The sequence below is a fragment of the Enhydra lutris genome, unplaced genomic scaffold, assembly GCF_002288905.1.
Source record: "Enhydra lutris kenyoni isolate GAN:26980312 unplaced genomic scaffold, ASM228890v2 scaffoldscaffold5, whole genome shotgun sequence".
Taxonomy (NCBI): Eukaryota; Metazoa; Chordata; class Mammalia; order Carnivora; family Mustelidae; genus Enhydra; species Enhydra lutris.
The window spans coordinates 32,699,790-32,712,059 of NW_019154089.1; the positions used below are offsets into that span (position 1 = coordinate 32,699,790).

Consider the following 12,270-nt stretch of genomic DNA (forward strand, 5'->3'; position numbering starts at 1 on the left):
ATTGCTCAAAGTTCATTTTGAACTTTAGTACAAGGTACACCCAAATCCCAAGTGAAGATAATACTGGCCTCTGGCTCAACATGAGAATATCATGTTATTGTTATTACATGCACCAGGTAAAAAATTCTCCGTTCTCAATTTACTTCAGCTAACATTAAGTTAATCGCACACTTGAGAGTGAAATAAAAGAACATTCTCTATCTTGCCTCAGTTAGAATCTAAAATAAAGGACTGAAGTGATACATATATTGTCATAACTCAATATAATTTCATTTTGTGAAAGTCAAGGACAATCAAACAAGGAAACAAGAGTTTAGCAAACAAACCAAAAAAAAAAAAAAAAAAAAAAAAAAAAGAAATTCCAGCAACTTTGAACCATGACAAACCCAGAAGTTTCTCAACCTCTCTAATATTTACACTGTGGGCCAGATCATTCTTTGTTGTGGGGACTGTCCCGTGTCTTATAGGATGTTTAGCAGAATTCCTCACTTCTAGACGCTAAATGTCAATAGCGCCCTCCACCTGAGTTGTGACAACCAAAAACGTCTCCAGACATTGCCAAATGTCTCCGGGGCTGAAAGTAGTGGATGGAGGCAAAATTGCCCCCAGGTGAAAGTCACTATTAGCTAAAGTGACAGGAAAAAGGGGGGTGGGGAGGGGCAGACAAGGGATTTTGCAGACTAAGGAGCATGAATTCTCTGTTCCAAAAGGTTCTTGTTATCATGTCATACCCATGTGGATGGTTAATAAGCCAGATTTTCAGGGAGCCTGGGTGGCTCAGTCAAGTGAAGTGTCTGATTCTTGATTTAGGCTTAGGTCATGATCTCAGGGTCCTGAGATCGAGCCCCACCTCCGGCTCCATGCACCATGGGCAGTCTGCTTGGGATTTACTCTCCCTCTCCCTCTGCCCCTCCCATCTCTCTCTAAAATAAATAAATAAATATTTTAAAAAAGAAAGTCCAGAATAGGGATTCATAAAAGTATGTAACTTCAGGGCTAAAAAGAGCCTTAGGGATTATCCAGCAAAATCCTGTATTACATAGATAAAAAGACTGAAGACAAACTGCTTAAGTTGCTTGCTCAGAGCTGCCAAGTGTAACTCAGTGCAGGACAGTTTAAGCCAACAAACATTACCAAATATTCACTTTGTGCAAGACCCTAACCTGGAACTATAAAGAGAAACGAGAACTGTTCATACTTATCCAGGGTATACAAGCTGGTAAAGGGCACAAAAACATAACATGAAGCCACTATTCGAGACACACGTGCTAAAAGAAGAGATTAATTTCTTTCCTTTCCAATGAGATCTGAGATTATCTACATAAGAAACATATGAACAGGGTTTAAATAATTAGAACTCATATTATAGACAGGAAGTGAAGGCACAGCATGAAAGCCAAGAAGCAAATAAATAACAGCATATTCAGGTGAAGTAAGTAAATTAGCATAACTAGGATGGAATAATAAGAGACAATCTTAAAAAAATGCAAAGTATAGACAAATCCTAAGGGGCACTGCCTCCCATTTTCTTCTTTAGCCCACCTCCTGGGTCTCCTGACCAAAGAACTGGAAACAGAGCTAAATATAATGTGAACTCAGTAACAATTTATAATGATTAAAAACAGTAATGGCAGTTAGAATTTAGAACGGGATTGTTACATGCCATACACAATACTAAACACTTCATATCCATTACCTCATTTAATCCTCATAAAAAATCTATGACATAGGTACTAATATTACTCTCCTAGCATATGTATGTACTAAAACTTAGAAAAGAGAAGTAACTTTTCCAAAATCATACAGTTTAAAAAGTGGATACACACCCAATTTATCTGTCCTGGAAGCCTGTGAACTAAACCAAAATAAATTCCAACAAATGCGCCGATCAGATAATTTATACTCAGATTATCAATCTCCAACTATCAATAGCTGTACTGCATAAGAGGGACAAGAAGGTGGCAGATAAAGACTCCTTGACAGTTCTAACTTAACTGCATTCCCTAACCTTAAAAAAACGCATTTGTCCTGAGGTCTAAGAATGCTCTAGAGAATACAGTATAAAGCTTTAAAACTTCCAGTGATTCGGAGAAACTTAGGAAAAGTCTTTTTTTTTTTTTTTAAGATTTTATTTATTTGACAGAGAGATCACAAGTAGGCAGAGAGGCAGGCAGAGAGAGAGAGGGGAGGAAGCAGGCTCCCTGCAGAGCAGAGAGCCCGACGACGCGGGGCTCGATTCCAGGACCCTGGGATCATGACCTGAGCCGAAGGCAGAGGATTTAACCCACTGAGCCACCCAGGCGCCCCAGGAAAAGTCATTTTGCGCTTCAATTTCCTTGTCGGAAAAATGGGCCCATCAATACCTACACTATGCAAGATATTATGAGAATGAGATGATGCATATAAAGCGTTTAACATAATGCCAGGCACGTTGTAAAGCGTGGGTGATCTACAGCACAGTCCCTGCTCAGGGAAGCAAGTAACCAGAGAGGTAACTGGAAAGGTCGGACGCTCCCAACACGGTTGGGAGAGTGTAACCATGTTCAGAGATTATTTGGAGAAGAGATTTACAATGTCCCCAAACGGGTTATCCTGATTCCCTCAGAGCTACGGCGATGGAATGATGGAGTGACCAAGCAGAGACTGCCTATCTCGTTGGCTTCCCCAGCCCCGGAGCCTCAATGCCGTGGGTGGCACACTGGCGCTCAGTAATTAACTGACAAACTGGGAAGGAGGCCTTGAGCCCTCTGAAACTCCGATATGAAAGACTTACCCTAAGGCCAGCTTCCCCCTCAGATTCTGCATCCATGATGTACCTGAAACATTAACACAAGCGGTCAATTCAGACTCCCACCTCCACTCCCCTCTACCGCGCCTAAATCACTAAGAAATCCCTACCCATACGTTCCAGCACTGACGCCGCCATCTTTCTCCCTCCCCCGCTACGGGAGCCTCCGAGTTCAAGCACTGTCTGGACAAAGCGCATGCGCAGTCCTCAATTTGCCCTCCCCCGCTGGAGACGCAGCAGTATTTACACCCCGGATGCTGTCATGGAGACGACCGCGAACACACCGCCTGCGCTTTGGGTGTGATCCGGCCAGCCTTGCATGGGAATGAATGACTTTAATAAAGCCCAAAACTAGTGAGTTTCCGGACATTCATCGAGGTGAAGAAAGATTGAGAAACCTCACCTCATAAATGGCCGGAAATATTATAGAAAAGAGACGGTGAACCAGCCACCTAACCTGGGTGGGCCTCAGTTTTCTTCTCAACAAAACAGAAATAACTATCCCTACAACACAGGCTTGTTGTGAAGATCACTAGAGATCGTGTGGAAAGCTCTACAAAGTACAAACAGCTCAAACACAAAGTATGATTACTAATTCCCATATTAATCTCCAAGCTGACCTCCAAGAAATAAATTCTCACCGGCAACTTGCTACCATATATGCCTGGCAGGCGTTCCACTAAATCTATGTACTCCTCGTAGCAATCCAACAAGGCATGGATTATCATCTTCCTTCAAATGAGGAAACAGATTAGGATAGATTAAAGTCTCTCCAACAGCTGGCAAAACCACTAATTCAATCTGGGGCTGGATGCCTCCAAAATTGGTCCTCCTACCCACAGCCAAAATATATGCTTGACCTCTCTACATAAGGACAGCTATTTCAGGTTTCGTTCGCTGCCTGTGCAGGAGTGCCACTTACCCTATGCAAACAAGCAATACAGGAGTAGGAGAGTGCAAGCGCAAAATCTGAAACTCCCATTCCCTTTCCTCCACAGCAGTTAACCACATACAATTCCCTTCACAGAGTCGGCACTCAATCAACAGTCACTCTGCTCTGCTCCTCTTCGAATAGTAAGACTTTAGAGCCAGAATTTCCACCCACTTGCCGAAACTAACTCTTTCTTGCCTTTTGATTTGATTCGAACTTTTATCTTTTTGTTAACTGGCTTGTTGTAGATGCTTTGAATGAATCTCTAGAGCTGGCAAAGTGCCCTGGCACATAGCGTTCAAAAATAGTTGATGGGATAGTGGTTGAACTGGTCCAAAAATAAAACGTTTGTGCGGGGAGGTGACTCCACTAGTCTAAGCCCTTAATTATGTACTTTGCTGTAGGACCTGAGAATGCCTAACCCCCGGGCTAGGCTCAGGCTGCACCAGACCTTCTGTCCGCGGGTAGGCTGGGAGGCAGAGCCAGAGCGCGCGACTGCCTGCCACCCAGCCCGGCGGTGGCGGGGCGGGGGGCGAGATGGGGGGAGGGGGGAGAGAGAGCGCAGAGCTCGCGGTGTGGCCTGGACCTCGGCGCGCGCCGTAGCGGCGGGCCCGGCGAGGCGGGGCTCCGAGCCAACCCCGCCCCCTTCCCGGCTACGGCGTGGGGCAGCGAACGGTCTGTCCCTGTGGTTCATCCTTGGTTCGTCTCTACTGGCCTGTGATCATGGGACAGGATCCGCGCACGCTGCCGCCCTCTCCTAACTGGTACTGCGCCCGATGCAGCGATGCCGTGCCCGGGGGCCTCTTCGGCTTCGCAGCGCGGACCTCTGTCTTTCTTGTCCGCGTGGGCCCGAACGCCGGCGCGATCCCTGGGACGCCCCCATTTCGAGGTAACCCCCCACCTCTGGGCCCCGGCCTTCCTGCCCTTCTGGGTTCGCCTGAGGCGCCCGGTCGGCGTTTCTAGCTACCTTTCTCTACAGATGGGCAAACTGAGGCCCGGGTAGGCAGAATGATCTGCTCACAGTCATTACTACGCCGAGTTGCGTCCCCGTCTCCAAGATTGAGCTACACCACGTTGTGGCTGAGCGGTCCCGCCTCCTGGCGCTCTCACGTAGGATCGCTCGCTCACCGAAGTTATTCCTTTGTAGACTCAGGCATTTACAACATCTGTGGCCTCCCTCCCCAACGCAGCGCGCGCGGGCCCCCGCGAGCCTTCCTGGGTTTAGGGGCTGCCTACAACTTCCAGGCCCTAAAGCAAGATCCTGGAAATACATGCTTGTTTCTGTAAGATGAATGAGTTGAGCCAGATGCTTTCATGCTCTAAAGTAGGTTTGATTAAACTTTGGGATATGGCAAGCCAGTTGTTTATTCTTTCCCAAATGACCTCTGGCCATATCTAAACAAGAATCACTTTTACATTCTTCATTTGAGCCACTCCTCAGCCTGTGAACTGTGAACATCAAGGGATATCAGCAGCATTTTACGGTTGAAACGAGTGAGGCTCAAGGAGATAAAATGACTGGGCTGAAGTCTTGTGGCAGAGCCAGAACCAGCACTTGGAATTTCTGATTTTGAGTGCCTGGATACTTTTTGTAATACCACAGGATAAGTGAGGTCCCACTCATCTAACTACAGTATGATTCTGCGGGGAATCTTAGGTAGCACTCTAACCTGAATTCTTGTTTTGCTTGAAGTCTTAGGGGAATTGGTGGGACACACCGAAAGGGTCTCTGGCTTCACATTTTCTCATCACCCGGGTCAGTACAACCTCTGTGCCACCAGCTCTGATGATGGAACTGTGAAAATCTGGGATGTAGAGACAAAAGCAGTTGTAACAGAACACGCACTCCATCAGGTATCATGGCTTACTGGTTTCTCGGACCATTACTGTCTATCTGCTGGGGGTTCTTTTGTTTCAAGTATGCTAGCTCATCTGTGCAAGTTAGCTTTTATAATCATGTTCCTTAACTGCATGACAAACTCTATATTGTAAGATGCCTCAAAACTTTTTTGGAAAAAGATACATATAAACCAGAGGTCAGCAAGATACAGTGCTGCCTGTTTTTGCAAACTGCTTTATTGGAATATAGCCACAGTCATTCATTTAAGTATTGGCTGCTTCCATACTAAAACAGCAGAGATGAGTAGTGGTACCAGAGATAGTATGGCTGACAAAGTCTAAAATGTCTGCTCTCTGGTTCTTTACATGAAAAAGACTTCCTGATATAAACTGTAAATGAGTGAATGAAACTTCTTTTTAAACCAGGTAATTACTTGATAAACCTGCCTTTTGAGAGAATGTAGAAAAGGGAAAGACTCACTTAATCTTAGTAAGAACTTTGCATTAAGCTATTAAAGGAAGGAATGTTTTTAAATGGTTCTTCGATCCTTAGGAGGGTAAATTCTTCTTCCATTTGGTTCATGTGCGCTTGGTATTACAAGTGGCATTGGTAAGTACCTATCAATGTGCCTAGTATTGTACAGGTTAAAAACAAAGAAAAATTCAGTACTGACAAATGAGAAGCAAATGTATTTTTGTCTTGTTTTAAAGCATACAATATCAGCATTGCATTGGTCTCCTCAAGTGAAGGATTTAATAGTATCTGGAGATGAAAAGGGAGTAGTTTTCTGTTACTGGCTTAACAGAAATGACAGCCAGCACCACTTTATAGAACCCAGGACAATTTTCTGTCTTACTTGCTCACCTCATCATGAAGATTTAGTAGCCATTGGGTAAGTACTGTATCATCTGTTCTGGTAGTTTATTTTAATGAGCATATTTGCATTTGCTTTATCTTCTCCTGTCCCCTTTATTCCTCAGAGGAAGCCATTTATAGGTATTAACCACTCCCTGAGCCCTTGGTAACATTTATTCCTGTGACTTCCAGGCCCTTACCATCTCTCTCACTTTCTGTTTTTTATTTCTTTAGTTTCTACAACAATGTACTTTCCTCATTCTTCACATCTGACTTCTTCAGTCAGCCTCCAAATGTAGGAAATACCCTCATTCCCCTTTTTCCTCCCTCAGATACTTGCTCTTAGAGATAACATTTACTCCATGAGTGTCCGAGAACTCTGCTCTGTCCCGGTTCTCAGCCCTCCGTCTGGATGGGGAGAACAGTCTGGCATTGGGCTCTCTGCCTCCACCTCCATCACCAAGGGGATGTTTCACATAAACTGCCCAAACAGGCACCCCCCCTTTCCCTCACCACTCCATCTACTTCTCTCCCAAAGATGTCTTTTCACTCTAGTTTGAAGATTTGACATAAGCTCTAGAATGTTGGAGGGGAAAGTCTGGCTGGAGTGGATTCAAGAAACTGGGGGTACAGTAGTCAAGATACACATGGAGACTTTTGTTTGTTGTACAAATGTGCATAGACAGGAAGCCAGAGAAGGTACATGGGAGTCAAAGGAATATTAAATAGAAGATAATAAAGGCATGTTTTTATATTGATGGAAGAGGAAGAGCCGGTTGCACAGATAGATAGTGATAAAGACAGCAGTGATACTGAGAAGTCAAGAGGGGACTGGCTCCAGATCACAAGTAGAAAGGACAAGTGAGAATATGGAAACAGGTGCAGGTAGGTTTGTTGATCTGGTTGCAGGAGGAGGGTGTTTCATTCTGGTGGCTTCTGATTTTCTCCATGAGGCATAAATCAGAAAAGGTAGAGTCAAGGTCAAAGTGGGGCTGGAGCATGCAAGAAGATGTGAAAATAATCATCTCAGAGAATAGGAAAACGAGCTTACTGAGAGAGAGTGTAGGTCCAGTGGTCCCTGTTGAGTGTGAAGCTTTATATCAAAGTCATGAATTCAAAATAAACTTCAGACTTATTGAGAAAGGGTATGGTTGGATTTGACAAGATTTGGCGTTTTATGGAGTAAATACCTCTGAAAGAGACAGGACAAAGGAGCTAAGGATGTTTTTAAAGGAATGATTATGATGATGGATGGTGAAATCTGCAGCATGGGAGAAGGAGAGGAAGACAGGTGTGGGTATGTAACAGTGAAAAGAGAAGGGTTTGTGGATCAGTGGTCTGCTGGTGAAGTGGGAGCGCTAGAGAGGAAGCAGATTGGGTGGTAGGCAGGGATCAGAGAAGGTTGAATCAAACTGACCTTGAAGACGAGCAAGAATTCACAAGAAAAGAAGAAATCTTTCAGGTAGAAGGAACTGCACATTCAGACACAGGATTGAATCAGAACGATTTGTTTTTAGAGGATCTTCAAAATGATGATCATTCCCTGAAGGGCTGATAAAAATTGCAGAACAGCTTGATCACTTGACTGTTAGGTTGCAAAACTTGATGGTTTTTGAAGTCCATACCTGCAGAGATTGATATATGATTTTATTCCTTTAAATAAAGCTATAATGGGGGGGAATGTTTTTAATAAAAGGAGAAAAATAAATAGAGCTGTAGTGGTATGTTTCCCTACAGAACCATCTAGCACGTAGGAAATGTAAATAGGTACAGCCACTTTGGAGAGCACTTGTGCACTTTCTAGGAAAGTGAAGTTAGACACATCTTACATTTTGGCACTTCCACTACTGTGCATCAAATCTGAAATTGTCTTAAGTGTGCTTAAGATTATTAATGGCATTTTTGTTTGGGTTTGTTTGTAATAGCCAAAAACGGAACCCCTCCAAAAGAGAAATTGAATAGATCGTGCCATAGTCACACAACGGAGCACTGTTCAATAGTATAGTGACTGATCGGGAACCAGGGTTACATGCATCAGTGTGGGTGACTAACAATAAGTGAAAAATAACAAGCTACGGAAAAACAGACTGCATGACACCATTTGTATGAAGTTTTAAAATAAACAGAATCATTTTCCATCATCTTTGGAATGTAGACAAAGAAAGGCTAGGAATGACAGAACAGAAAATTCACAAATAGCAGTTTACCTCTGGAGAAGAGAGGGAGCAAGGTTTGATTGGGGGATGTACAAAGGACTTCAGCCACAGGGTAATTGGAGTTTTTTTTTTTTCCTTAAGCGGGTTGGTGGACTTCTTTATGTGTATAAAGTACTTCATCTTTTTTGTTTAAAAAGCTATTCAAATTTTTTAGTGTCCTCTGAATTAAAAAAAAAATGATAGCCTTAGAATATCCAGATTTAGAAGCTACAGTACTATAGCTTTTGTTAAGTTCATAGTTAGAGAAATACGATCACTTGTAAAAAAAAAGGTGGGGAGGGGACGCCTGGGTGGCTCAGTTGGTTAAGCAGCTGCCTTCTGCTCAGGTCATGATCCCAGCGTCCTGGGATCGAGTCCCACATCGGGCTCCTTGCTCATCAGGGAGCCTGCTTCTCCCTCTGCCTGCCATTCTGTCTGCCTGTGCTTGCTCTCTCCCCCTCTCTCTCTCTCTCTGACAAATAAATAAATAAATAAATCTTTAAAAAAAAAAAAAAAGGTGGGGAGGCAGGGGGAGAGGTGTAAGTGTGTTAGGACAAATTTATCTCTAGTCAGAGGGCTTGCTGGGCGCCGCAAATAACCGTTCTTCTGGGAGGTCCCTTCGAACACTCTGAACTGTATGCCAAGCAATGTATACATTATTACTTAGTGCCAAGAGTTTGATTGGAGGGGCAGGGAGATCCATGTGTTAGAACCACCAGGAAACAGAAAATGAACATTTTGGAAAAAGGACAAAACAAGATTATTTCATGCTTTTTTCCCTTTTCCCTCATCCCAAATACACTTACCTTTTAGAAGTGCACAATGATAGTTCCTAATCCAAAATGTTTATTATTTATGTTTACTGTTCTGTCTACATTTTTCAATATTTCTAACTCTTGTTTTTTAGCTACAAGGATGGCATAGTGGTTATAATTGACATCAGTAAGAAAGGAGAAGTTATTCACAGGCTTCGAGGCCATGATGATGAGATCCACTCCATAGCCTGGTGTCCCCTGCCTGGTGAAGACTGTTTATCCATAAATCAGGAGGAAAATTCAGGTAGAGATGATTTAAGAGGGTCAAGTACTCCTCAGACTTAAAGAACAATGTGGGTGAAACTGTATCATTTGAATTACATTTAAAACTTCAGGTTTTACAGATCAGATCTATCGACATAATAGCTAAGTTTCAGGAACCTTGCAAACTAGTTTTTCTTTGACAAGTTCATGTTTCATACAAATTAAAAACAAAACGACCATCTCTACCCTAGAAGAACCTGAAATTCCCAACGGTAAAGTTATAGAACAAACTCCAGTAACAAAAGGCTGCTACTTAGCCACTGGAAGCAAAGATCAGACCATTCGAATCTGGAGCTGCTCTAGAGGCCGAGGTAAGACTGATGTTTGAGATTTCTTTTGTGATATAACCTACAGTGATTGGTAGAAGTAGAAACTTTTTTACTGTGTCTTGTTATCCTGAGGGTGTGTCATCATCTGCAAGAAGGCAGTTCTTTACTTTTCTATCCAGAAAGTTGCTCCTCCCAGTCTGGAGATGAGGGTTTCTGATGCATTCCTAGAAGGGGCACCGCAGAGAAGGCAAGATGTCCGTTATAAGAATAGGAATATTCCAGCTTAGCATGGTCTGGATCAGAGAAATAGAAAAGAGCTAGAGGTTTTAATGCACAAATGCAAGATAAATAATCTATACCCAGTGTAAAAGCGCAGGTTTAAATGTTAAACCTTAGTTTATCCAAACTACAGGGACCCTCAGTCCTTCAGTTTCCCAAGCTTCTCTCTTTGAACAAAACTTTCACCTTTAATTTACAAATTGAGAGGAACTCCAGGCAGAGTGGTCTTGAGCTTTATAGTGAAAATCGAGCCTTTCTCTTTATAGCAGTCTTCTTTCTCCACTTTATTTAAAAACCATGAAGGTTTTATCATCGTTAGCCAAGTGCACTAATGCATATAAAGCAAACAACACAGTACTGGCACATAGTTATAGCTTAGTCAGTGGTAACGAATAGTGTAATTCTGGAAAACAGAATTTTTTAAAGAATTGTGGGCTGCTTTTGGGCATACTATGGCTGATCCTCCCAAGTGGGGACAACATTAGGCCAGGAATCCCTCCAGAAGGGCCTCTAAGCCTATGGAAATCTTGATACAACGGTTTTCAATTCTAGTCATGCAGCAAAATCACCTGGAGAGTTTCTGGAAAATGTGGGTGCCTGGACCCCACCTCAGATCTACTGAATCAGAATCTCTAGGAGTTGGGCCCTCACATACATATTTTTAGAGGCTCCACCAGTGAGTCGTTCTGATATATAATAGGGATTAAGGACCACTGGTGAGTAGCCTGTTGGGGGTGGAGGTACTTCCCACGTTGACTGCCATATTTGCCCCTTGTGTTGCTTTCTTGCCAACTAGAAGAAGGAATCCCACTCTCGGGCCTGCCAACTTTGGAGAATCTGGAGTTGTGTTACCCCCTGGGTTCACAGTTCAGTTGAAACCTCATTTTCCCAGACAGACAATATTCTTAATGTGCTTAGGTTGCCAGAACAGCCTGTGAAAGCTTGTGTCACTTAAATTAGACTATATTAAAACTCTGTATCATAACATTTCCATGAGCAAATGAGGTCTGAATTCTAAGTAACCAAACTAACAGACTTTTAAACCACAAACTATGTTGTGAACTGCTGGGGACTTACGTTGTTTCACTGTTTTGAGCACCCTCTGACCTTCTTTTAATCTGCAGGGGTGATGATTTTGAAATTGCCCTTTCTGAAAAGAAGAGGAGGGGGTATAGACCCAACTGTTAAAGAACGACTTTGGTTGACACTCCACTGGCCTAAGGACCAACCAACACAGCTGGTATCCAGCTGTTTTGGGTAAGTGTTTTTTTGGTCACACTCTCTGACATACTTTATTTTCTACTCTAGCTTGAGGAATTTGTAGGCTTCTCTTTCTAGACAAGATGGAAAAAGAAATAGTTAAGGCTTTTATTACCATGGGCCATTTGTAATAGAAAAACCATGAGACAAATTCCTATGCCGTCTATAATAATAGTGCTGAGAAAGGAAATCCAGTAAGCGTAGCCTGGTGGTTCAGAGCATGAACTCTGAAGTCAGGCAGAACTACATCTCAGAATCAGTCTCTTATCTTCTATGTGTTCATGAGCATGACCCTTTACTCTGAGCTTCAGTTGCTTCATATGAAAAAGAGGGAGCTTATAGGATTTCCTGTCTCGTGGGGTGATTATAGCCATTCACAGAACAAAACGTATTGGGTACTGGCTTCTAGCCGCAGACAAGGAAGGGCCCTGCTTTTAAATGAAATGAGTTAAAGCATATAAAAATCCTCCCCCCACCCAAAAAATGTTGGTCTTGGCCCTACTCCCTCACACAGGCCCCAAAAAGAGAGAGTATGTCTTAAAGCTCCAGGGCTGTGCAAATTATGATGGTATTTTACAATTAAAGCTGTTAGGAAAGTCTGCTGCAAAGGTAATACAGTACATTCATGTCATTCAGAAAGAGCATAGGGAATTACTTACTATTCCTACCTCAATCTTCTCAAGTGGCTAGAGTCCCCTCTCCACGGTCAGTGGCTCCTTATCTTGTGTGGGTTCTTTCTGAGCTATTTTGTGCGTATTTCAGGATATGCAGTTT

General features: G+C 43.0%; 2 protein-coding genes across 7 annotated transcripts in view; one reads left to right on the forward strand and one right to left on the reverse strand.

The window, feature by feature from the left end:
* LOC111141072 (mitochondrial ribosomal protein L22) overlaps positions 1 to 2,943 on the reverse strand; it is a 29,338-nt gene extending 26,395 nt beyond the window's left edge. Inside the window, exons 1-2 of the mRNA XM_022493401.1 lie at positions 2,899 to 2,943; positions 2,774 to 2,816 (exon numbers count right to left, since the gene is read on the reverse strand). Coding sequence (XP_022349109.1) covers positions 2,774 to 2,816; positions 2,899 to 2,926 — 71 coding nt within the window. The 5' untranslated portion in view covers positions 2,927 to 2,943. The remainder of the gene's footprint in view (positions 1 to 2,773; positions 2,817 to 2,898) is intronic.
* A 1,450-nt stretch (positions 2,944 to 4,393) lies between these two features.
* LOC111140990 (gem nuclear organelle associated protein 5) overlaps positions 4,394 to 12,270 on the forward strand; it is a 43,698-nt gene continuing 35,821 nt past the window's right edge. For 5 of the 6 annotated variants that reach the window (XM_022493283.1, XM_022493284.1, XM_022493287.1 and 2 more), the window contains exons 1-6: positions 4,394 to 4,608; positions 5,413 to 5,573; positions 6,270 to 6,451; positions 9,517 to 9,668; positions 9,880 to 9,999; positions 11,361 to 11,493. In XM_022493283.1, coding sequence (XP_022348991.1) covers positions 4,443 to 4,608; positions 5,413 to 5,573; positions 6,270 to 6,451; positions 9,517 to 9,668; positions 9,880 to 9,999; positions 11,361 to 11,493 — 914 coding nt within the window. In that variant the 5' untranslated portion in view covers positions 4,394 to 4,442. The remainder of the gene's footprint in view (positions 4,609 to 5,412; positions 5,574 to 6,269; positions 6,452 to 9,516; positions 9,669 to 9,879; positions 10,000 to 11,360; positions 11,494 to 12,270) is intronic. The other variant, XM_022493286.1, reaches the window with a different exon arrangement.